The 24317-nt window shown below is 34.4% G+C and overlaps 11 protein-coding genes and 1 non-coding gene across 12 annotated transcripts in view; 4 read left to right on the top strand and 8 right to left on the bottom strand.

Moving 5' to 3' along the window:
• Window positions 1-616: 616 nt before the first annotated feature.
• Window positions 617-1534, top strand: WICANDRAFT_79251 (uncharacterized protein; the record flags this gene model as incomplete). The annotated part of the gene is made up of 1 exon (XM_019184863.1): window positions 617-1534. The coding sequence occupies one exon, from the start codon at window positions 617-619 to the stop codon at window positions 1532-1534; it is 918 nt and encodes a 305-aa protein (XP_019037911.1).
• Window positions 1535-1959: 425 nt separating this feature from the next.
• Window positions 1960-3252, top strand: WICANDRAFT_32779 (OSBP family protein; the record flags this gene model as incomplete). The annotated part of the gene is made up of 1 exon (XM_019182003.1): window positions 1960-3252. One exon carries the CDS (start codon window positions 1960-1962, stop codon window positions 3250-3252), a length of 1293 nt encoding a protein of 430 aa, XP_019037910.1.
• A 485-nt stretch (window positions 3253-3737) lies between these two features.
• ECM9 (Ecm9p) lies at window positions 3738-4391 on the bottom strand (the record flags this gene model as incomplete). Its single annotated transcript, XM_019180854.1, has 2 exons — window positions 3738-4250; window positions 4293-4391. Coding segments are annotated over 2 exons (612 nt in total), but the record flags the coding sequence as incomplete, so codon positions are not given.
• Window positions 4392-4648: 257 nt separating this feature from the next.
• On the bottom strand, window positions 4649-5842 carry WICANDRAFT_79248 (uncharacterized protein; the record flags this gene model as incomplete). The annotated part of the gene is made up of 1 exon (XM_019184862.1): window positions 4649-5842. The coding sequence occupies one exon, from the start codon at window positions 5840-5842 to the stop codon at window positions 4649-4651; it is 1194 nt and encodes a 397-aa protein (XP_019037908.1).
• Window positions 5843-5998: 156 nt separating this feature from the next.
• Window positions 5999-8494, bottom strand: WICANDRAFT_93233 (uncharacterized protein; the record flags this gene model as incomplete). Its single annotated transcript, XM_019186408.1, has 1 exon — window positions 5999-8494. A coding segment is annotated over one exon (2496 nt), but the record flags the coding sequence as incomplete, so codon positions are not given.
• Window positions 8495-10500: 2006 nt separating this feature from the next.
• On the top strand, window positions 10501-12374 carry ERG11 (sterol 14-demethylase). The gene has a single exon (XM_019186407.1). It carries the CDS (start codon window positions 10685-10687, stop codon window positions 12257-12259), a length of 1575 nt encoding a protein of 524 aa, XP_019037906.1. The 5' UTR covers window positions 10501-10684; the 3' UTR covers window positions 12260-12374.
• Window positions 12375-12534: 160 nt separating this feature from the next.
• Window positions 12535-13551, bottom strand: CTK1 (cyclin-dependent serine/threonine protein kinase CTK1; the record flags this gene model as incomplete). The annotated part of the gene is made up of 1 exon (XM_019180896.1): window positions 12535-13551. A coding segment is annotated over one exon (1017 nt), but the record flags the coding sequence as incomplete, so codon positions are not given.
• Window positions 13552-14841: 1290 nt separating this feature from the next.
• Window positions 14842-16869, bottom strand: ILV2 (acetolactate synthase catalytic subunit; the record flags this gene model as incomplete). The annotated part of the gene is made up of 1 exon (XM_019183507.1): window positions 14842-16869. The coding sequence occupies one exon, from the start codon at window positions 16867-16869 to the stop codon at window positions 14842-14844; it is 2028 nt and encodes a 675-aa protein (XP_019037904.1).
• Window positions 16870-17958: 1089 nt separating this feature from the next.
• Window positions 17959-21042, bottom strand: UBP7 (ubiquitin-specific protease UBP7; the record flags this gene model as incomplete). The annotated part of the gene is made up of 1 exon (XM_019184861.1): window positions 17959-21042. The coding sequence occupies one exon, from the start codon at window positions 21040-21042 to the stop codon at window positions 17959-17961; it is 3084 nt and encodes a 1027-aa protein (XP_019037903.1).
• Window positions 21043-21358: 316 nt separating this feature from the next.
• On the bottom strand, window positions 21359-22918 carry WICANDRAFT_84452 (CoA-acylating methylmalonate-semialdehyde dehydrogenase; the record flags this gene model as incomplete). The annotated part of the gene is made up of 1 exon (XM_019185713.1): window positions 21359-22918. The coding sequence occupies one exon, from the start codon at window positions 22916-22918 to the stop codon at window positions 21359-21361; it is 1560 nt and encodes a 519-aa protein (XP_019037902.1).
• Window positions 22919-23524: 606 nt separating this feature from the next.
• On the top strand, window positions 23525-23595 carry WICANDRAFT_t97. Its single transcript has one exon. It is a non-coding gene; the product is annotated as a tRNA-Gly (tRNA).
• Window positions 23596-23701: 106 nt separating this feature from the next.
• The window catches only part of WICANDRAFT_100715 (uncharacterized protein), a gene marked incomplete at its 3' end in the record, with an annotated part of 2652 nt that continues 2036 nt past the window's right edge, over window positions 23702-24317 (bottom strand). The window contains exon 2 of the mRNA XM_019180304.1: window positions 23702-23830. Coding sequence (XP_019037901.1) covers window positions 23702-23830 — 129 coding nt within the window. The remainder of the gene's footprint in view (window positions 23831-24317) is intronic.

The raw sequence follows: 24317 nt of genomic DNA, 5'->3' as shown, positions 1-24317 counted from the left end.
AGGCGAATCAGAAAAAAGTTTTGGAAACGTCAACAAAAAGCGTTCGCGAATGGGAACTGCGAAAGGAGGGTAAACCAGGGCGTAGTTATAGAGGAATTAGATGATGTTAAGGTGAGATTGAAGTGGATTGAGTTAGTGAAGTTGGCGAGATAATGGTTAGAGATAGCTAATTAATCTATTAAAATGAAATGGTTTTTTAATGGTCTTCAAAGTGTCCAATTGCAATATCAACCAAAGCTCATCTGATCACTTGCTCCATTGGGAATACACCAATTCAAACACAACCACTACACCTTTAACCAATACAATAATACACCACCATTACCATTACCAATACCCTCACCATAACTATACCAATTACCTACTCGTTTCCCTGTCAACCCCCCCTTATCTCTATTAATCCTGTCTGCTGACTAAGACCTATCAGCTTATCAAATTCTTATCTTCTTGCAGAACTGCGAAATTTCGAAAAAAATGAAAAAAAGTGTGGAATTTTCACTTGTGATCAACGAATTCAAACAACAGAACCGTTATCAACATTAATAATACCCAGTATAAATATACACAGTGGTATCCTTGCTTCATATCATCACCAACATCTCATAGCCTCACCACCATGCTCCTTCTACAACTATTCAACATTGCAATGCTGGCAAATCTGGTGATACAGAACAATCAAATATTCGACCTATTCAAAAACCAATTCCTAAACTCATCAAAACTTAGAAGACTTTATAAATCATATTTCCTGCTTTCAATAATAACATTCTCAGGCTTCACATTCTTAAATATCCAATCAAAAGACTATTTCAAACTTTTATTCACAATCCCTTTATTGATAACTTCCACAATTTACATCATACGTTGTTTTATAACAAGGATTGACCCCTTTGATCAATATGAAAACCAACTTTTAATAACATCAGCTATTCAATCCCCTTCACAAATCAATTCCACAGGCCCAGTTGCCATAATACGGACTTCTCAAGGTGATTTCAAATCTGAAGATGTTTCTCCAATTTTAAGTACAAATAACACAACAACTCATATTGGTTCATTAACTAAAAAGGATAATAATCTAAGTGCACCTATCCTAGCAACTCTATTAGGTGCAGAAACCGTCATGGCAAGACCACTCATGGAACCATCAACATCAAGCACTACCATCCCAATATTGGCAATCTTGATTTCAATCTCATTTATATTTTCACAATGGTGTTATATAACTGCTATTTTCAAATCAAATGTCTACACACCACTACGTCAATACTTGGTCACTGCTCTGATCAATCTCATCATATCCACAACATTAATCATCTTTACAGAGTTTCAACTAAATGATATTGCAATGATTCAATTTGGTCAATTTAACATGGGTTTGAAAATTTGTAATTATTTGATTAGTATTTCCCTATTATTGCAGAGTGTTTCCACCATTATGATGCTCATGATGAGTAGGAAACATGAAAAGGAGGCTCTCCAAGTCGTTGAGGTTTATAATAGTATTCCATCTCCAAGATCTATAAGTTATTAAATTGAAATACATTTTATTCGTTATTAGTTTTACGTAATCATGGCTGTACAGCTGACTCATCAGAATTCAATCTTCGCGAAAAACCCTTTTTTTGAAGGAGGGCAAAAAATCCCAAAAAAAACTTGATGATAAAAACTGAAATTGACTAAATTTAACAAATTAAACACAGGAAAAAGGGTATTTCAAATTGAAATAACACTATAAGGACTCTCGGATTTCATCGGTACTTGTCCAATTACAATAGTTAACAGGTATTAATCACCCAATTGAGCTGATTTTGTGCTGTTAAATTTGGTTTGAACCCTTCCGAATCCCAAATTAAAGTGATTAAAAAGGACGCAACGGGATTACATACTTGCCTTCATCAACAACTACCACCCTTATTTCCATATCTTGATAGAATAAATTAATAGATATTCATAACAATGCCATTATCCAAATTGAAAATGAAATTGACAGATTCAACGTCATCATCTTCATCTGTTGCTCAAAATAGTAACAATGTCAATACTGAAGATATTGATGAAGTTGATGATCAAGGTCAAAGTATATTAATGGGTATCATCTCTCAATTAAGACCAGGCTGTGATTTATCAAGAATAACATTACCAACTTTTATCCTTGAAAGAAAATCAATGTTGGAAAGAATTACAAATCAGTTACAACAACCAGATATTTTACTTGAAGCTCATGCAACAAAAGATTATATACAAAGATTCTTATTAGTCGTTAAATGGTACCTTTCAGGTTGGCATATTGCCCCAAAGGCTGTAAAGAAACCTTTAAACCCTGTATTGGGTGAATTCTTCACTGCTTTCTGGGATTTACCAAATGATGCTGGTCAAGCTTATTATATTTCTGAACAAACTTCTCATCATCCTCCAAAATCTTCATATTTCTATATGATTCCAAATAAAAAAATTAGAGTAGATGGTGCTTGTATTCCAAAATCAAGATTTTTGGGGAATTCCACAGCTGCAATGATGGATGGTGTTACTGTTTTAAAATTTTTGGATTTTATTGATGAAAATGGTGAGTTTGAAAAATATACACTAACTCAACCAAATATGTATGCTAGAGGTATATTATTTGGTAAAATGAGAATAGAATTAGGTGATCATATGATTATTAAATGTCCAAATACTGGATTATCTATAGATATTGAATTTAAGACAAAAGGTTTCATTTCGGGGACTTATGATGCAATTGAAGGTGTTGTTAAAAATTCAAACAATGAATCATTATTTGAAATTTCTGGTAAATGGAATGATGTGGTTTATATTAAAGATTTAATTAATGGTGGTTCTAAAAAAACTTTTTTCGATGCAACAAAAGCAACTCCATTACCTCCAAAAGTTAGACCTTTAAATGAACAAGGTGAATTTGAATCAAGAAGATTATGGAAAAAAGTTACAGATGCCCTTGGTGAAAGAAATCATGAAGTTGCCACTGATGAAAAATTTAAAATTGAAGATGCTCAAAGAGTTGCATCAAAGAAAAGATTAGAAGATGGTGTGGAATTTCATCCAAAATTATTCAAATCTGTGGAAAATGATGATTTAGAATATTATTTATACAAACATATCCCTCCTGATGCTGATCCTCAAACTATAACTAAATTGATTTTAGAAACTGCTCCTATATTACCTGGTCAACAATTTACTCCTGAATTTGATATACCAGCTTATAAAAAATTACATAATGATGATCAAAAATGAGCTCAAATTCCTTCTTTTTTTTTCACTATACAGTTGTTTAGTCCTCTGTTTTATTTATAATGATGTTATCCTTTCCTTTGTGTATTGTAATCATTCCAATAATTCAGCACCCTTTCCCAATTTATGAATTGTACAAGCTTTTCATGAAAGATTAAATCATCCTGGGTGTATTTATTTGTTTTAAATGATTCATTAAATATCTCATATGATATTCCTGATGCCTCCAATTCTTTCTTGAATGAAACTTGTCTCAATTTCAATCTTGACTGAATCCTTGTTAACACTCCAGATAATTTATCATCACGTTGACATATTAATTTCTTTAGTGCATGGTATGGTGCCGTGGACTGAATACATGCTTTATCAATCCACTCAAATATTCCATCAACATAACCTTCAATATCAATGGATACATCTTCACTTGTTTTACTTTCAACACATCCTCCTAGCCTGACAACCTCATCTCTAACAAATGATATCGCGTATTCATCATAACATAAAACATCAACCAGGCAATCCCAAGAAGCTATATCATTAGTATGCTTTTGACAAAATTGTCTCACTCTACTCAGAATTTTATTGAACAATTCATCATCTTTAGTTAGTTCAGTATATTTAGCCAACCATCGTATAAAACTCCATGAATAATAATTTGTGGGATGTGATCCAGCTGAGAGCAATGCTGTTTCAAGGAAATCCGATTCGGGAAGGTGATTCATCACAAAGAATCGTTTGTAAAAATGCCATAATGTTGATGATTTATTCAATTTGTTGTTATTAGAACCGAGTAATAATTCAATGAATGAGACTTCTTTTATTAGGAACTGGGTTGGCTCGAGATGTAATGATGTGAATTGTTTTAAAGTATTGGAAGTTATCTTCTCCACCAACACCCAATGAAGTTGATTTATTGTATGATTATCATTGGTTATTAGCATCATTCCTAGTGTCATATAGTATAGATCCAAAGTCTCTGAATCATCAATTTCATTGACATACTCTGTCCAGTTTAAGTAACCATCTCTTCGTCTTGTTAAGACATGCTCAAAACAATCATGTGACTCTTTGAATATCTTCTTTATGGTGGATTTGAACACTATAATCTCAAGTGATTGACCATCTTGTTCATCAACAACAAAGAGGAAATTGGAATTAAACTCTGGGATATCTGGTGAGAAAGTTAACCGTTTTTTGGAATAACCATTATCAGTACACGATGTAAACAATTCCTTGACCAATGAAACATCTGGCATGGCGTAGCTGTGACTTTTCTTTGCTCTTTAGTCGCTCATCAGTGTCGCGCTCATGTTACTTCAAGTTTTTGTTTCGTCTACAGCTTGCGGATATACACGGAGGTAATAATTAAGCATTACTTTATTAGCATATAAACACAATTTCAACCTTGCACTTCAACTTCATGAAACATATCACCTTTATCAGTCTCATGAGATTCACTATCAAGCTCTTTCTGTTTTTCATCTTCATCATCTTCATCATCTTCAACAACTAATGAATAAGTATACAAAGATAAAGCTATAGCACCAATTGTAATGACTCCACTGACAACCAAAAAGACGCTTAAATTTGGTTTGCTACCATCTGATGTGAATTCTTTACCAGGTCTTAATTGATCAGCCATTGAACTCTTGTTACCAGTTTTGTTGGTTATATTAGATTTAATTGATTCTGTGATGTTTCCATTTTCATCTTCATAGTTTCTAGGTAACAATGGAGCAACATTAACATTAGGTTGTGGTCTTGCTCTACCAGCCAGTGTACTCGTCAGAGTTGTGGTAGCAGTCGTAGTCGTAGTAACTGTAGTTGAGTCTGTTGTGGTTGTTGGGTAATATTTGATTTCTGTAATGGTTTCTTCATCTTCATATTCAGTTACAGTTTCCTCTGGGTACCATTTTGTTTTAAATTTAGTTTCATATTCAGTTTCAGTTTCAGTCTCAGTAATCTCAATTGAATCTTCATACACCGTTATGGTTTTCTTTGCAACAGTTTCACTGATAACTCCGGAGTATGTGGTGACAGTTTTGGTGATGATATCTTCATATTGAGTTTCAGTCAACGTAACTGACTTGGTCAAGATCGAAGTAACGGTTTGGTCAGATTCTTCAAACTCAGTAATGGTAATGTTTGGGATCGTTTTGGTTTTGCTGGTTGTGAACGTTGAAGTCACTTCAAGGGTATCAGTATCAGTAGTTGTTCCTTTATGTCTCGTGATAGTTTTCTTAGGAATAGTCACTGTTAATGTATCATCATATTCAGTGGTTGTTTCTGTGCTAAAATCTTCATATTCAGTTTCGGTAAAAGTTGTTGGTCTAAACCTTGTTTTTATAGATGTCACAGTAGCTGGTGGTGAAGAATTTGAGGATATACTAGACGAGTGATCTGTTATAGTTTTGGTGATAGTTGTCTCTCTTGGAAGCACACTTGTAATAGTTAGATAGCTGGTTTGAGTAACGTAACTTGTAAACCCTGAAGAAACCGTCGTGGTCAGTGTTGAAACATCAGATTCATCTGTCGTTTTGCCACCAATCACCATCATACCAAATACATCTTCCTCTTTATCTGCAGAGGTCATTGAAGATGGACTGGTTGATATATTTGTGTGCTTAATGGTTCTTGTTATGGTTCTTAATTTAGGAGTAGTGCTGATATTAGAAACATTGGCACCATCAAATTTTATTCCATCCTCAACTATATCATCTTCAATTGCATTAGCATCAAAACTTCTTTTCTATAAAACATCTCTTTGAAACACATCCATTCTTCTATTAAGCTTAGGCACTTTTGAAGAAGGTTTTCTTCTTCCTGGAGAGTTTGGTTTCCCCAAATTGAAAGGGGTTTTGTTCTTGTATGAGCTATCACTGTCGCCAAATTCATCATATTCATCATTCACTTCACCTTCTTGATTTTGAAATTCCTCTTCCTCAACACCTTCATTGATTGCATCAAAAGGAAGAGTATGGTCATCATCATAAATGCTTTGATCTCTTTCGAAGTCTTTGGGAGAATCATCAATAACAGGGGTTTTAACAACTCTTGAGCGACTTGGCATTCCTTTATCTTCATCTTTAGGGAACTTTCCAATAAATTTTGGTCCATCAACAAGATACTTGTCAGAACCTCCTTTAGTCTTTTTAGGTTTATTTGGTTTCTTCTTCTTCAATTGCTTTTCTGGATCAAGACCAAAAGCTTTAGCAGATGTTGTGAGTTTTGTTTGTGCTTTTATATGCGCAGGGCCTTTATTTACATCTTTCTTCTTACCCTTGCTTGTCATACCTCCTCCTTTAGCAAATGATTGAGCTCTTGTCATGGATTTGATCTTAACAGTGGGATTTTTAGACTTTGCACTTCTCCGAGCCAACTTTGAGCCTGAAACTTCATCTTGAACATAAAGGATATGTGTGTCATCTTGATCCAAATCGTCATATTCATCAGAAGTATATTCAGTTTCCCTCTTTTTATGGTTTTGTAATTTAAAGTTATACCTGAGCTTGGATTTCTTTTTTTCTTCGAGGCTTTCCTTATGGATGTTCACAGGACGGGATTCAAAGTACACATCACTTTCACCTTGTTCAGTTCTATTAGGCCCTTCGTTGAAGCCAGAAAACAAATCAAACTCGGCACTTTCATCATTGGTGTTTTTCTGATTACCTTTGTCAGTTTTTGGGTGGCTCTTGGAAAGCTTCTTTTTCTTCTCCAAATCCTTGTATTCATCAACAATAGCAGATTTATCTTCAACCTTTTTCTCGCTGCTTGATAATTTTTTGAATTTGAATGGCTCTTTCAAGTCTCTGGAAAACAAATACTTCACCGGTTTAGTCTTGCAGACTTCTCTGACATAACGCTTGTATCTAAGTTTTTCCGTTAAAATTCCACAATGAGGATCATAACAAACTTTACTAAAATATTTCCCAAAACAACAAGCACAACGACAATCATCATAAGCATTATCATTAACACAATAAGGGCAGAAATGTTCTGGGTCATCAAGCAAAAACTGAATACCATCTTTTATGCAACCCTTCACTTCTTCCTTGTCACATTTTGTTGTGTCATAACCTGGCTCAAATTCTTCTAATTCACAAACAGATTCACCTACATTATTGAGAACATCATCATCATAATCAAGCTCATCATCCTCGCTGAGTGACCTTTCTTCTAAAAGCGTTCCATTGTCTTCATTTTCAGACTCGTCACAATCATTTTCATCATCTTCCTCTTCTGAAACATTTTCGGGTTGCTCTTGATCGGTAGAGTCAGATGTTGAATCCTCATCAGCATCTGGAAATGGTGCACCATTGGTAACATGAGGATCAGCATATCCAGTACAAATCAAATTTGCAATTTTTTCAAATTCTTTCACTGGTTTCTTACTCAGACAATGAGACTTAGCACATTCAGCCATCTTGATTTCAAGACAACAAGCACTATTGCATTCATTTTTGTCCTTTTCAAACTGTAGACACTTGTTCCCCTTATAGTGATTTTTGCAATAATATAGATCTCTAATGTCACAACTATCAAGATTGAACTTCATATAATCCTTCAAATCAGAATTTTTGAGCTCACATTTGTCAAGAACAACCTGTGCAGACAATGCGTTCACCTCTTCAGATACCGGTCTAGCTATGGAACTCTTCAAAATAAGCTCCGTTCTAAATTCCTCCAATTCATTTTCGAAATCCAATGATTTAGCCATGGTTTTAAGATTCTTTAAAAAACTAAACTGATGGTCTAATTTCTCCTCCATGTGTAGTTTTTCAAGTCTTTCAGCCTCAGCTTTCACAACTATAGAATCAGCATCAATCTGTTCAGGAGCTCCATTAGCAGCAGAACTATCACATGACATAGTAAGTAATTCATTTGACTCCTCAATAAGGTATCTATATTCTTCAACATCAGCATATCTTTCCAAACATTTCTTTATACCAATACCTAAAGCGCACTGACAAGCGCAATGTGCAATAGTTGGACAGTATCCAGCGTTTGCAGTATCGACCAATACACTTACAGTACAACCCGAAGCCTCCAACATAACCTGGGAATCCTCAAGGTTAAATAGAGTCCCTATGAATGGTTCAACTAAGCAGAGCTTGTTTGAAGATGGCATGGTGAGAGCATCTTCTGCTTTGAGTGAAACTCTTTCTCTAGCTTCTTGAAAAGCACTGTAAAAAATGTTGAATTTCTCTTCACCTAAAAAGTCTTTAAATATACCGAAAAAATCATCAGCTTTATCAAGGTATACAGAGAACACATCTTCTAAAAGCTCAAACGAGAAATCGTCCTTGTAAAGACGCATCGCTTCAGCAGCCTTAGAAATTTCTTTGGAGCCAACAGAAATTTGTGATCTCTTTTCAAGAGTCTCATCAGTGAGATCTCTTTCATCTTCTTCATCATTGGACTCGGTATGATCAGTGAAATCTTCATCAATACTTAATGTTTCAACGTCGAAGACATTGGAAAGCTTATCAAAAAGCATTTCCTTTTCAGATTCAAGCAATGAGCGGTACATGGTATTGTTATCGGAAGCAAATAGTTCTATGTTGACACTTTGTGCACCAACTTCAACATAATAATCATCAATCTCATCATCAGCATCTATGTCAATTTTCTCACTTGGATTTCCAAACGACTTACTGTCTTTCGGTCTATAAGGTCTGACATTCTTTCTGACGGGTGCTCTATCACAGATTGATTTGGTGTATTCATGAAGACGAACAAATTCATTTTTATCCGAACAAAGTCTCTTGAAACAATAATTTTGCAAATATTGATACCAACAACATGTACAAGTACAATCTGCATCAGTGATTTCTGTAAAGTGTTTTTCATTGCCACCACCAACAACTGAACAACCTTCACATAAGAATTGATCATCATAGCCGCTCTGATAACATTTAGCAAATTCAGGTTTCTAATTAATTGATATGTTAGGAAATGCTTTGCCAATAATCAAAGGAGATGTTAGTAAGGTATAGCTCATACACAAGACGCAAGACTTATTGGTTCATCAAGTTCCCAATAATAGGCACACTGTTGAGTTTCCTCTTCCTCTTCATCTTCAAGAAATTTGCCGATTTGATCATATGGTTCACTGAGCACCAAACGAAATAGAAAACAGTTCCAAATACCAAATAGCGCTAACGCTTTCCCTGATAACCTAACAATCATAATCGATTGTTTAATTCCTGGTTGGGTGGTTTCTGTTGATAGTATTGTAAAAGAAGGTTTCAAGACAAGCCATGAATAAATTTTGTTTGGCGCCAAATCTCATTATTTGTTTTGATTTCAGCATTTCCCCAGAAACCATTAAAATGAAAACAAAAATTCAGAAGAGGGATATGGACTTCAGCAAGAACATGAGCTCAATCAGTATCAGATAATTGGATAGCGAACCCTATGAGAATATTGTCTATCAGTTGTAGAGGCTATTTGAAGTGAACACACAAATGGTTTCCCCGTATAACGAAGTAAAATGAATCATAAATAACGTCAAAATGTGACAAGTATGGATACTCAAATTAAAATGATCTAGCTGGACTAGCCTCCAGGTTTTAGCAGCTTCACAGTCTCTTCGAGGATTACTTACCTCGTCTTTGATTGGCCTTCTATCAGCTCTTCAATCAATAACAACAACAACAACAACAAACATGATAATCATAAAGCTCGCTCGTTCACGAATTACGAAATGGTGTCACACAGAATAATAATATGTCATCAGACGGACCATTTGCCATACGATTCAGTTGTACGCGTCTCTTGTACTGTCATTTGGCACATAAAGAATCTCATGAACCTATCAAAATGCTCCATTATCTGATGACTTTGGCAGTCCTCGTACCACTTCTTAAGCGGACAGGCACAGGCTGTGGGCTGAGGAGCTTGGGCGGAAGCGATCTTTGTAATACTGATACTATTTGCGTAATTTAGAGCACTATGTAATTGATGAAACGCGATGAGGAATCATACAAAACAGCAATTTACAGCACAAAGATAGTATGAAATGAGTTCAAACTCGGTTGGTATTTTTACATCATGATTTAAATTGGATAAATCAACTTTTAAACCAATTTTAATATCTTAAACCACCATTTTTACTTGGAAATTCCACAATCTCGTTTAATCATTTTCTTCGTTCAATCAAGGAAAAAAAACTGGACCATCGCGCAACAACCAAAGAAAAATAAAAAAAATCATCCAAATCAAAACAGGAAATTGGACTTAAACGAGCTACGATTTCTATATAATCTCATCTTGGAATCCTTCTGTTTCTCCTTATATTGTTGCTGGTCTTAAGGCTCTTGATTAATCCATTCTTTAGTGCTCAACTTTTTACTAGATTGAGCTGTTTGAAAGAAGAGAACAAGACTTTCCACATTCATTTTGCAATTAACAACAGAAGAGAGATTACGAAAAGATGGCCAAAGTTGCTGAGTTGATAGAAGCTTCTAAAGATGTCTTAACATACTTATATTTGGCATTCCTAGAATTGCCAATGTATCAAAGAATTTCCACTCTGGTGCTTATCCCGTTCATTTACAATATTACATGGCAATTTTTGTACTCTTTAAGAAAAGATAGAGTACCATTAGTGTTTTATTGGATTCCATGGTTTGGTTCAGCAATCCCATATGGTATGCAACCTTATGAGTTCTTTACCGATTGTCAAAAGAAATATGGTGATGTTTTCGCTTTCGTTTTATTAGGTAGAGTTATGACTGTTTATTTGGGTCCAAAAGGTCATGAATTTGTTTTGAACTCCAAATTAGCTGATGTCAGTGCTGAAGAAGCTTACAGACATTTAACTACCCCAGTCTTCGGTAATGGTGTTATTTATGATTGTCCAAATGCAAGATTAATGGAACAAAAGAAATTTGTCAAAGGTGCTTTAACTAGAGATGCTTTCAAATCTTATGTTCCTCAAATTAGAGAAGAAATTATTCATTATTTCCAAAACTCCAAAAACTTTAAATTTGGTGAAAGAAAACATGGTATTTCTAACGTTATGGCTACTCAACCTGAAATTACTATCTTTACTGCTTCAAGATCCTTAATGGGTAAACAAATGAGAGAAAGATTTGATGAAAGTTTTGCAGGTTATTACAGTGATTTAGATAAAGGGTTCACTCCAATCAATTTTGTTTTCCCAAACTTACCATTACCAAGTTATAGACGTAGAGATTATGCTCAACAAAAAATCTCCTCAACTTACATGGGTTTAATTAAGGAAAGAAGAGAAAACAATGATATTAAAGACAGAGATTTGATTGATACTTTGATGAAAACTTCAACTTATAAAGATGGTGTTAAGATGACTGATCAAGAAATTGCAAACTTGTTAATTGGTGTTTTGATGGGTGGTCAACATACTTCTGCTGCTACTTCTGCTTGGTTCTTATTACATCTTGCTGAAAAACCAGAATTACAAGAGGAAATTTATCAAGAAATTATGAAAGTTACCGGCGGTGAAGATGTTACTTATGATGATTTACAAGAAATGCCATTAGTTAACAATGTTATCAAGGAAACTTTAAGAATGCATATGCCATTACATTCAATTTTCAGAAAAGTTAAAAACCCATTACCAGTTCCAGGTACTTCATATGTTGTTCCAAAAGGTCATCACGTTTTAGTCTCACCAGGTTTTGCCATGACTAATGAAAACTATTTCCCACAACCAGAAGTTTACAATCCACATAGATGGGACGAAGATTCAACTTCAAAAGCTGCACAAGATTCAAGTACTGTTGATTACGGTTTCGGTGCTGTTTCTAAAGGTGTCAGCTCTCCATACTTACCATTCGGTGGTGGTAGACATAGATGTATTGGTGAACAATTTGCTTATGTTCAATTAGGAGTGTTGTTGACCACTTTTGTCAAGACTATCAGATGGAGATACCCAGAAGGTAGAGGTCTTCCACCAGTGGATTATCAATCAATGGTTACTTTACCATCTGAACCAGCTGATATTGAATGGGAATTAAGAGCTTAAATATAAAAATTGAGATTTCTATATAATTTGATTTGACATATACAAGTTTAAGTTCGTTTTTGAAATGGGTTTTGTAGTTTCTACAGTATGATTTATCCCACAGGTTTCATTAGATTAATATTTAATACAAAAGTTCAACTTCCATTTACTTTATCACTTTCGGAATTTGCAAGTTCGGCAGTATGTTCCCTTTCACGAGTAGTTGTATCAGCTTCAGAATTATCACCAGTTTGAGTTTCAATATTTGGATCAACAGCTTCACCATTATCCAATTTTTGTCTTTTTAAGCCTTCTTTACGTTTCTTCTCCTCTAATTTACGTTCTTCTCTTTCTTTTCTTCTCTTCTTCTTTGCCTCAAATTCATGCCATTCACCATTCAATGCACCATCATCTAAAGCAGCAGGTTCTGGAGATTCTTTGAAATATTCATGTTTCAAAGCATCTTTTGCTGTTATTCTTTTGGAAGGATCATATTTTAACAGTTGTAATGCTAAATCAAAACATTGCTTTGATAATACAGACCCATACAGCCCTTTAAATGTTGAATTATAAAAATCTTTTGGTTTAACCAGTTCATACCATGGTAGATTATCAATTTTGGGCCATTCTTCAAATGATGGTGTACCCATTATTTCAAAAATGACATGTAATTGTTGAATTTCATCTTGTGCTTGGAAAATGGCTTTCTTTGTGAAAATCTCCACAAGTAAACAACCGATCCCCCACATATCAACTTCTCTTCCGTAATCAGTTGTCCCTAATAATAATTCAGGGGGTCTGTACCATAAAGTTATGACTCTATTTGTATAATCAGGAGATTGTGAAGGTTTTGTCTTTTTCATTTTTCTTGCTAAACCAAAATCAGCAACTTTCAATACGCCTCTTCTATCAATCAATAAGTTTGAACCTTTTATATCACGGTGAATGACTTTTTTAGAATGTAGGTAATTTATACCTTCCAATAACTGCTTGAAAAAATATTTACAATTGGCATCTGATAATTTTATATCTGGGTTTGATAATATACCTGTCAAGTCATGATCAGCATAATCAAAAATCATATAAATTTGCTTTTGTTCAACCATTATTTCCAACAGTTTCACAATATTTGGATGATCGAAAGATTGAAGCAATCTTATTTCTCTCATTGCAGTTATGGGGAAACCTTCTCTCTCAGATTCCATTCTCAATCTTTTCAAAGCAACAAATTCACTTGTGATGATGTTTTTAGCCTTGTAAACTTTCCCATAAGTACCTTCACCAACTTGAATGACACGCTCATATATTGTTGAATCTCTTGATGTCTTTAAAAAAGATACAACTTTTGGTGCAACTTCTTTTTTGGGAACGAAGCTTGATCCTTGTGGTCTATAACTCCTTGAATTATTATAACGGCTATTACCACTATCACGCGTTGGCAACTTGAACGACATCTTTTTAGGACCCTTTGGCGCATTCGTCAGGTCAAATGAACGCTTATTGGATGTTGGACTATCTCTTGCCCGTGTTGGAGATCCTGACCTAGGCCTTATGCTATGATTTCCTAGATTCTTGTTTCCATTGTTGTCGTTGTTATTAGTCTTCAGAGAAGCAGCAGGTGCTCTAGGCGGTACTTTCTCATTTCTTTCATCATTTCTTCTGCCACCACGATCTCTATCACCCCCATAATAACGCCCAGAACGATTATCATGGCCTCCAGAAGCTCTAACATAACCTCCTCCAGTGTCACCACGGACACTTAGCGCTCTGTTGTCTCGTCTATCTGTAAACTTGTATGAATCTTTGTAGCCACGGTCATTACCAGTTGAGTTCCCACCTGTTCGTGTGGTGGAAGCAGGTCCAGCTGGAATGTATGTACTTCTTGAATTCTTTGTAGAGTCATGATTCCTATGTGATCTGGTGTCATCTTGAGTAAGCTGGTTAGCGATCAAAAGAGGTATTCTTATAGTTAAATAAAAAGATATACGTACTTTCCGACATCTTGAACTATCTGTGGCTTTACTCAATGTCTCAAAATTAATGATGAGCTGAAATAAGAAAATTCCAATTGAAAAGAGTGATGATTTCCAGAACTATTTAATGTCTCTGTTTAAATTCTGTTTATTCGAGTGTATTTTGATATTTTTCCAATTTTCATCCAACCAGTTTAAAAATTCGCGAAGAGTGTGTCCTAACCAGCATAATATTCATTGCAATCATCATCAACAAACATAAATGATACAATTAATTCATTCTACTAGTTTATCTTTGAAACTCCAAGAACCCTATAATTTTCAGTATATGTATATTCCGTTTGTTTTTGCTATAAGAAAATGCTCCAAGGCCCCCAAAATAAATACAAAACGACCAATGATCATATAATAGAGCAAAAAAAATGTATAAAAGCACAAATAACTTAAAATTAAACACACGCATTATAATAAACTTTGAAATACAACTAAAACCACTTTTTTTTTAAATATTGATCGTTTTAATAATGAAAAAAATCATTAACAAATCCCTTACTTTGTCCACACACTCTTTTCTCTCTTTCCCTATGCTGAATTATGAAATGCTATATTTGAATTGAATTTGAGTCAGATCTAATGCTTACCACCAGTACGTTCTTTACGTAAAGCATTTTGTTGTCTTTCAACTTCTGCATCGAAAACAATAAATTCATCTAAACCTTTACCAGCTGGAACCATTGGTAAGACTGGAACTTTCTTCTCCACAATAACTTCTAATAAGACTGGTTCTTTAGCATCTAAAAATTCTTTCAAACCTGGTAATAAATCTTCTTGTTTTTCAATTCTAATACCTTTGAAACCCATAGATTCAGATAATTTCATGAAATCTGGATTAGATTGATGTGTATGAGAATAACGATGTTCATAAAATAATGATTGCCATTGAGTAACCATACCTTGTTCTTCATTATTTAAAACAACAACTTTCACTGGAGCATTAGCTTGCACTGCAGATGACATTTCCATCAAAGTCATGTTGAAAGAAGCATCACCATCAATATCAATAACAATAGCATCTGGTTTAGCAACTTGAGCACCAATGGCTGATGGTAAACCAAAACCCATGGTACCTAACCCACCTGATGTGATAAAAGTTCTTGGGTTTTTCCAAGTCCAATGTTGAGCAGCCCACATTTGATGTTGACCAACACCAGTGGTGACGATAGTTTCTTTACCAGTTTCATTACAAAGTCTTGATAATTCACTGATTAAAGTTTGTGGTTTAATTTTAGAATCTGGGGTTTCTCTTTGATAATCATATGGATATTTATGTTTCCATTTTTTAATTTGATCAAACCAACTTGGTCTTGATTCAATTTTTTCCACTAATGGGATAAATCTTTTCAAATTTTGTGTAACATCACCTTCAACAGCTTCAGTTGCTTGAACAACTTTATTTATATTCTTTGGAGAGATTTCAAAATGGATGATACCACCAGTACCTTCAATGGCAGCTTTTCTTGCAGCTGGGGCGAATTTTGAAACGTTTAATGTAACACGATCATCAAATCTTGCACCTAAAGCAATGATTAAATCAGCATTTTGCATAGCTAAATTAGCAAAAGCTGAACCATGCATACCCAACATATCTAATGATTTTGGATCTTCTTGATCAAAAGCACCTAAACCTTGTAAAGTTGTAGTAACTGGGATTTGTGCCTTATCAGCCAATTCTTTTAATAATTTTGGACCTTCTTCACTATTTAAAATACCTGCACCGACATATAGGATTGGTTTTTTGGCTTTTTTCAATAATTCAGCAGATCTTTTGATAGCAGCTAAAGTAAATTCAGTTGTAGCAGCTTTTGTAATTTCTTCCAAAGTGTTTGATGGAATTGTACTTTTGATTGGAATAGCATTTCTCAAGATAGCAGCAGTGACATCTTTTGGTAAATCAACTAAAACAGGACCTGGTCTACCACTTGTAGCGATTTCAAAAGCTTCATTGATACGTCTTGGTAATTCCGCGACATCTTTAACCATAACATTCCATTTGGTACAAGATCTTGAAATACCAACAACATCAGCTTCTTGGAAGGCATCAGTACCAATAGCAGCAGTGGCAACTTGACCAGTGAAAACAACCAAAGGAACACCATCCGCTAGGGCATCAGCCATTGGAGTAACAACATTTGTAGCTCCTGGACCTGAAGTGACCAAGACAACACCAGGTTTACCAGAAGCTCTAGCATAACCTTCCGCCATGTGACCAGCACCTTGTTCATGTCTTGGAAGGACGAAGTTGAATTTACTAGAGTTATAAATGGCATCATAAACTGGTAAGATAGCACCACCTGGATAACCAAAAACGGTATCAACTTTATGTCTAATCATCATTTCATGAAAGATTTGACCACCAGTTAACCCGACAAAAGAGTCATCTAATTCTAAAGATGGGTTTCCTAGGTCTTTTCTTCTATTTATTGGAGATGGCTCTGAGATTTTAGCTTCATTTGGATGTATAGATTGTGCAAAATTTGGAGCAGGTTTTGGTCTTGTAGCAGTTGAAGTACTATTTAGACGGATAGCTAATGTGAATGATTTTTTGGCTATTTGATAAGAGCGACGACCAGTGTTGGTCTTTATTGCGCTGGAGATCATGATCTATTCCTGAGATATATGAAAGAATTCAGCGGGTTGTTGTGCCTAAGTTCTAGTTATTAGTTGTTGGAAAGAAAGATGAATCAGTCAAAATTAAATATTTCACTTTCAAAAGGTTTTGCCCAAAAATGAATCATTTTTTTTTCCACGACGCATTTCGGTTTTTTTTTTTATTTTTTTTCAGAGTTTTCAGTTTGACATTTTTTTTCTTTTTGAGCTGGAGTTTGCGGGTAAAAAGTGAAGAAATGGTTGATTATGACATAGCCACCAGAGTTCAGAATAAGAAGAAAAGTGTGGGAAAGGAAAGTGAATAGAACGTTGCTGAATTCAGTATCGAATCAACACTTTTTTGACTGTGTGTTTTGCGTATGGCTTTGGGCATGTGTGCTATGTGCCCTGTGCTCAGTGCTGGCCCTGCCCAACCCCGGTACAGGCGCTGACCGGCGACAGTATGTGATCAGCCTAAATTCTTGAATTCTGGGGGGACGATTTAGTGGATACACAATAAAGTATGAGTCAGGGTTGAAAATATGACTAACAGATCTGTTAACAAAGAGTTGTACCAATATGGAGTTGGTGTTAGGATCACCATCACCCAATCTTTGAGTTGGACCCTTGTTCAACTTGTGAAAGGATCAAGTCAAAAAGAGAGTTCGCGCATAGATCGAAAAGGAACTTCAGATCCATGATCAATCGACAAATTAGAATTAATCTCTAGTTGGAGTGGAATCTGTAGAGAAGTGTTGGTTGGTATTTATTCACGTCTCTGTTGATTTGAAGATCACAACAGCATCTAATTATCATTGATCTTGCTAGTTGTTGATGCAAACTTGTTACCCCGGATATTTTTAAAGGCCCTGTTCATTTGACAGCTCAGCCATGGACTTAAAGATGATCGTATAAGAAAAATATATTACATACAAACGTTCTTACAGCTATGCAGACATAAAACAGCCATCAACATCATCATAAACATGCTAATTCTAATAAACATACAATGCTAAAGTAAACAAAATGAACGACATGCAGACCCATACCAATGCAAACTTCAAACTAAACTGAAATAAAACGAATGCAAACAACTTTTTTTTAATTGATTCTTTCATAAAACAAAACATAAACATCACTACTCGACATGTGACTGCTGGATTTCTTATTCAAATCACCATGATCAGTAGTCTTCACAACTTCATCGTCAAAATAATACCAATTTGGATTCTTCAAATCATGATTGATTGATTTATTAGTTATTGAAGTATAATGACCAGATTTTAAAGTACCATAATGATTAACAACTCCAAACAATTTATATCTAATCATGATATTTGAATCCTCTGGTGATGGTAATTCTAAAATTAATGGATACTGAACAATGGAAGTATCTTTTGTTGATAAATCATAAAATAAAAATCTTGATAAATGAATTATTAAAATAGGTGGTAATGTAACAAAATTTAATGATTTAATGGATTTTGATGATTTCTTTGAATGTTTGCCACTACCATTACTTGATATTGATGATGGTTTCTTACTTGTTGAAGGTGATGGTGATGATGAACGATTTCTAAATTTAAACCCATTACCAAAATGTAATCTATGCTTTCTTGGTTGATTTTGATCAGGCAGTGATAAAGTACTTGAATTTGAATGGCTACTAACATCATCCTTCTTCTTATTTTTATCACTGCATTTGGGACAATCCCATGCATTTTCACCAGTTAAAATTTCTTCATTTGTAAATAATTTAATACAATCTTCTAATTGAATTTTTTTCAATTTTTTACCATATGCTGAAATCTTAGGAATGACTAAACTCAACATATAAAAAGTTGAGTAATTAGAAGATTCAAATCCACAATTTAAACATTTCAATGAATCTTTCAATTGACCTTGGAAAATTTTGGAAATTGGTGAAAGTCCTTGATTAATTAATTTATCAAACCATTTATTATAATCTTCCCCAAATTTTCCTCCATGAGATGTTAAAAGTTCTGGATAATCATTAACAACATTATTAGAATTTGATAATTCATCATGTAATTGATCTAATAAAAACATTAAAAACTCTTGAGTATCTTGTTGTTCATTAGGAATTTTAAAATCAGGTCTAATTTGAACACAATTTTTCAAAAACCCAGAAGGAACAATTGAACAACCACCATTTAAATACATTTTTTGAAATAATTTAGCTAATGATTGAGAAATTTTAATCTTGTTGAATTTTGGATTGATATAATCTTCAAATTTATTATTAATGAAAATTTCAGTAAATTTTGTAGTGGCAAATAAACATTGAATCATACTATTAATATAACAAGTATTACCCATATTTCTTAACCCTGTAATTGACAGACGAACAAATGGATTTACTGATTTTTGCAGAGTTGGAACACTATCTGTTCTTGGTCTATTATTTGGCCTATGGAGATCAACTCCATCAGAACTATATGATGAACTGGATGAATATTGTTGTTGAGGATAATGCTGGATCTCGTGTTGTTGATAAAACTGTTGTGGTAATGGTGGTGTCATATATGGTTGTTGGTATTGGTAATTTTCAGGAATCGAAGGTATTGATTGAGGGCTTCTGGAATAATTTTGTTGTTGAGGATAATGATGAACAGGGAAATGGTTCATGGGTTGATGATGATAATGATAGTGCGGAGGAGGTGGAGGTGGCTTTTTAGGTGTTATAGCTGCTGCTGTTTGATTAGATCCGATACCATTAGTTGAGTATTGTGGCAAGAATTTTGAATAATCATATGGAGCAACAACAGATGAATCCTGCTTTGGGGGTGATGGTGGTGGAACTGATGGAGGTAAATTATGATTATTAGTTGGTAAGCTTCTTGCTTTAAATTTCAAAACTTTTGAACCTGATTGATTTTTGGAAATAAATTTTAACCAAGAATCAAAGCCACCTTTCAACAATTGCAAATTTTGTAAATTGTCTTCGTCCAACAAGTTTTTAAATTTCACCAAATAATCAAATTCAAATGACAGGAAATTCTTATTATCTGTGTATATGACAACTTTCTCAAATTTCCTCAAATTCTTAAATTTTACAAAATCATCATTGTGTAAAACAGTTTGCAAAACATCAAATAAATTCTGGAAATCTTCAATATCATTCAACAACTCAGGATCTATATTTATGATATTTTCATAGCCAATATGATTAATCTTGAAACTTTCCTTTTTCCTCAAATCAAACATCAACCAAAAAGTATCATCAGTTTTCAATTCGCCAAATAAATCTTTAGAGTCAATCATAGGTAAATTCAAATCATCTTCTTCATGACCATTAACATATACTGAATGATAAGAATCCTGTCTTCTTCTTGATTTGGTGAATCCATCTTCAGGGATGTCATAATCTTTAGGTTGATAACTTAACGGTTGGAAATCTAAAGGTAATGTATTTGCATGATGAAGAACAAATGGTTCATGAGGTTGATCATCGGTCCCTGTAGTTGCAGAGGAAGGTGGTGGTGGTGGTGGTGGATGTGAAGGTAATTCTGGTATTTTGTTCAATGATTCATTCGAATAGTTATCTGAAACTAATTTCAATTGGTCATTTGGTTGTAAATCTGGAGGTGACCAAAGATCATCCTCTATTATGGATGAGTTTGTGGAGGATGAGGATGAGGAAACTCTTTCATCTGGGTTGGTTGTAGATTCATTCAACAAAGAGTTCAAATCTTGGTGTAAGTTTGAACTTGGTAATGTATTTGATCTTTTGGATCTTGTTCTAATCAATTCAATCTTATTCATTTCAAATTTCTCATTCAGATAACTTATATAATTAGCAGTCTCTGTTTTAACATTCTCCATGTTGATCTCTTTATCATATAATGCCTTTAAGAATATAAAGATCTCAAAATTTTTATTCTTTATTTGAAATTGTATTGAATTGGGTATAATCAAATAAACATAAAATAAACCAACGATATAATGATTTAAAGCAGCCTTATATTCATTCTTAATGGTATAAGTTTGATATTTTTCAAATTCATGTTCAGCAACTTCAATCAAATCAATCATTTTTTGTAATTTTAAGTCATTAACAGTTGGTTTAACATAAGTTTTATATAGATCAATGATCAAACTTAACAACTCTTCAGATATCTCAGGGGTGTACCCTAAGGAAGCATTGGGGTCATAGCCTTGCATTTTCCTGCCACACGATGGATACCGCGTTCTCTTGATAAAATGGCACTCAGCTAATTAAACCACTCGATCTTGAAGGCAGTTCTGTGGCTGTTTATTTATATTAATACTACTCAGGGTTCTCTTTCTGTTTTTCTCAAATATGCCAAATCATTGACTTTTTTTTTCTGGCCGCTGTCTAAAAATACAAAACGAGTTCGCGAGGTATTCGCTCGGAGATATTTTAGTGCTCCGAGCTCCGAAGGCGTATGTACAGAATTGAATCAGAAATTATCAGACATTCATTAAGCTATATAAAATCAATTGTAGATGGGTTTATTCATGAGTGATTTGGCATTGAAGTTGATGGTTTAGTCTCCTCAATCAAACTAGTCTTCCACAAAGAAGTGATTGTCTTTGCCTGTGTCATGAACGTTAGGCCAGCTTTACCATAAAAGTTCAAATCACCATTGAATGAACCCTTGTTACCAGTGAATGAAAACATTGGCAATGGAACTGGGATTGGAACATTAATACCAACTTGTCCAGGCTCTATATTCTTGGTGAATTTCTTGGCTTGAATACCTGAAGTGGTGAATAATGCAACACCATTACCATATGGGTTTTCATTAACAAATTCAATAGCTTCATCCAAAGTATCCTTGTGAATCACAGATAATACAGGGGCAAAGATTTCCTCAGAGTATGCAACATTATCCTGAGAAACATTTGCTAAAACAGTTGGACCAAGGAAATAACCATCTTCATACCCTGAAACTTTAACATCACGTCCATCTAATAATAATTTGGCACCTTGTTCAACACTTTTGGCAATAATATCATGGGATCTATCTAAAGCTTGTTTAGAAATCAATGGACCCAAATCACTTTTAGAATCAAATCCTGAACCAACATGCAATTCTTTTGCAGCTTTAATCAAATCAGGAATCCAATCCTTAGTTTCACCAACAGTAACCAATACACTAGCAGCCATACAACGTTGACCTGCAGCACCTGCAAAAGCACCAACAATTGAATTTATGAACTGAGCCTTATTTGCATCTGGAACCACAACAACATGGTTTTTAGCAGCTAAATTGGCTTGAACTCTTTTACCGTTAGCAATACCAGTCTTGTAAATATAATCACCAGCTTTTGAAGAACCAACAAATTGGACAGCTTTAACATATTTATGAGTCAAAAGAGCATTAACAGTTGGAACTTTACCATGAACTAAATTAACCACACCAGGTGGTACACCAGCTTCTTTAGCCAATTGAGCCAAAATAACAGCTGCACCTGGATCTCTTTCTGAAGGTTTTAAGACACATGTATTCCCAGTTGCAATTGCTAAAGGAATTGTCCATAATGGAATCATTGCAGGGAAATTAAAGGGACAAATCGCAGCAATAACACCAAGAGGTTCTCTAATCATCAAAGTTTCCATATCTGTGGCAACTTCTAATTGAACACCTTGTAATTCCGTGGTGATTGAAGTTGCATATTCTGCAACTTGTAAACCTCTAAGGACATCACCTTTGGCATCATCAAAAGTTTTACCTTGTTCAGCAACAATAACTGAAGCTATTCTATCATGATTTTGTTTAATCAACTCAACATATTTGAACAATAATTGTTGTCTCTTGATTATTGATGTAGTTTTCCATTTCTTGAAAGTTGTATGAGCCAATTCTATGGTTTTGTTTAACTCATCATCTGTTGTCTGTGGTACTCTTGAAATAACTTTATTGGTTGCAGGATCATGAATATCATACCATTCTTTTGTTGATGATTTGACAAATTCGTTATTGATGAATAGAGGTGTCAAGTAAGGTTCACCACTTGTTGAATGAGATTTAGGATATGAATCCACAGAGGTGTGTAATTTGATTTCTGACATGTTGTATGATGAAGATGAATGGTAATGATTGAAAAGTGAATTAGTTGATGTTTTCGGTGAATTGAAATGTTTAAATAGTTGTTTTGTGGATGTGGAGGGGATCTTCATGATGATGATGATGATGATAACTTTGTTTAACTTTGTTAACCTGTTGAAAGGTGTAATTCACTCTTTTATACACCAGCGCCCATAGTGATTGAGCTCTACAACTAGTAAATCACTCATATTACCACCGACGGAGTTGGCTATCCACTATCTCAATTGATGATTGGAAAGTGGTGAAGAGTCCAATGATCGTTTCAAATTAAAGCGGTTGGTTGATTATGAGAGAGATCTACTTTTAATCGTTGATTTCAATGGTATTTGCAAAATCATGATTCTATGAGCCTTTTATTCAATCCATAAACTAGTTCAATTGAAATCAACGTACTCCACAATTTGAACTTGAACAAGTTGTTTTTGATTTCAATTGTTTATTGTCCCCCACGAAACACTCGAACAAATTGTGTCACTCTCCCCACCCCCACACAGGAAATTTCGGTCTGGTACGGGACACACGCTTTACACAATGTGGCCCTTCAAAAACACAACCGAAGTGTCCTTAACGGGCGGTTAGTTCAGTGGTAGAATAAGTGCCTTCCAAGCACTAGGCATGGGTTCGATTCCCGTACCGCTCAGACCTTATTTTTGACGGGCGCAAATTCCCGTTTTTTTTTAATTCTACAATATTGTTCGAAATCATGAATAAATAACCGTTATGATAATGAATAAATAGTATATCTCTCACCCTAAAACATCTTTCAAGTTTAGCTCACCACTTCCACGTTGTAATGGTTGAGGTTGATTCCCACTTTCTTTCCATCCAATCATAAACATGACTCTGAAGGTCAATGGTAAATGAGAAACATCAGCCTCTCCATAGAATTTAGAGTAAATAGCTTGTGCACTAATCAGCACATCTCTATCCAAGTTTTCAAATCCTTGCTTATTAGCATTGTTTTCACCCATTAATTGTAAATCTTCCATCATGGCCAAAATATCTGGATAATCCACTATAATCTCTTCAACATCAATTGTAACCATATTAAACTTAGCCATTTTCAGCAGGTTTGTCATATCATCAACTTTTATCATTGGAGAGATTCTACTCATTGACATCCCGTTTTTCCTTTCCAATTCGGCCAATTGTAATGAAGTTCTCAATTCAAATATGGAATCCTCACAATCATACTCTAAACATCCATCTGTTCAACATTGTTGATTTTTTTCAGAGTTGTTGGTAATCATTAATCCAATGTAATGATAATTGGAACATACCATCAATTTATTGCTTCTAATTCTTATGATTCAGTTCTCTTCATTCAACTACAAGTTTTCTAACTTTCAACTTCAGTATTAA

This window comes from Wickerhamomyces anomalus (genome assembly GCF_001661255.1).
Source record: "Wickerhamomyces anomalus NRRL Y-366-8 unplaced genomic scaffold WICANscaffold_4, whole genome shotgun sequence".
Lineage (NCBI taxonomy): Eukaryota > Fungi > Ascomycota > Saccharomycetes > Phaffomycetales > Wickerhamomycetaceae > Hansenula > Hansenula anomala.
Note: the sequence above shows the minus strand (reverse complement) of the source record. Positions and strands in the feature narration are given on the sequence as shown.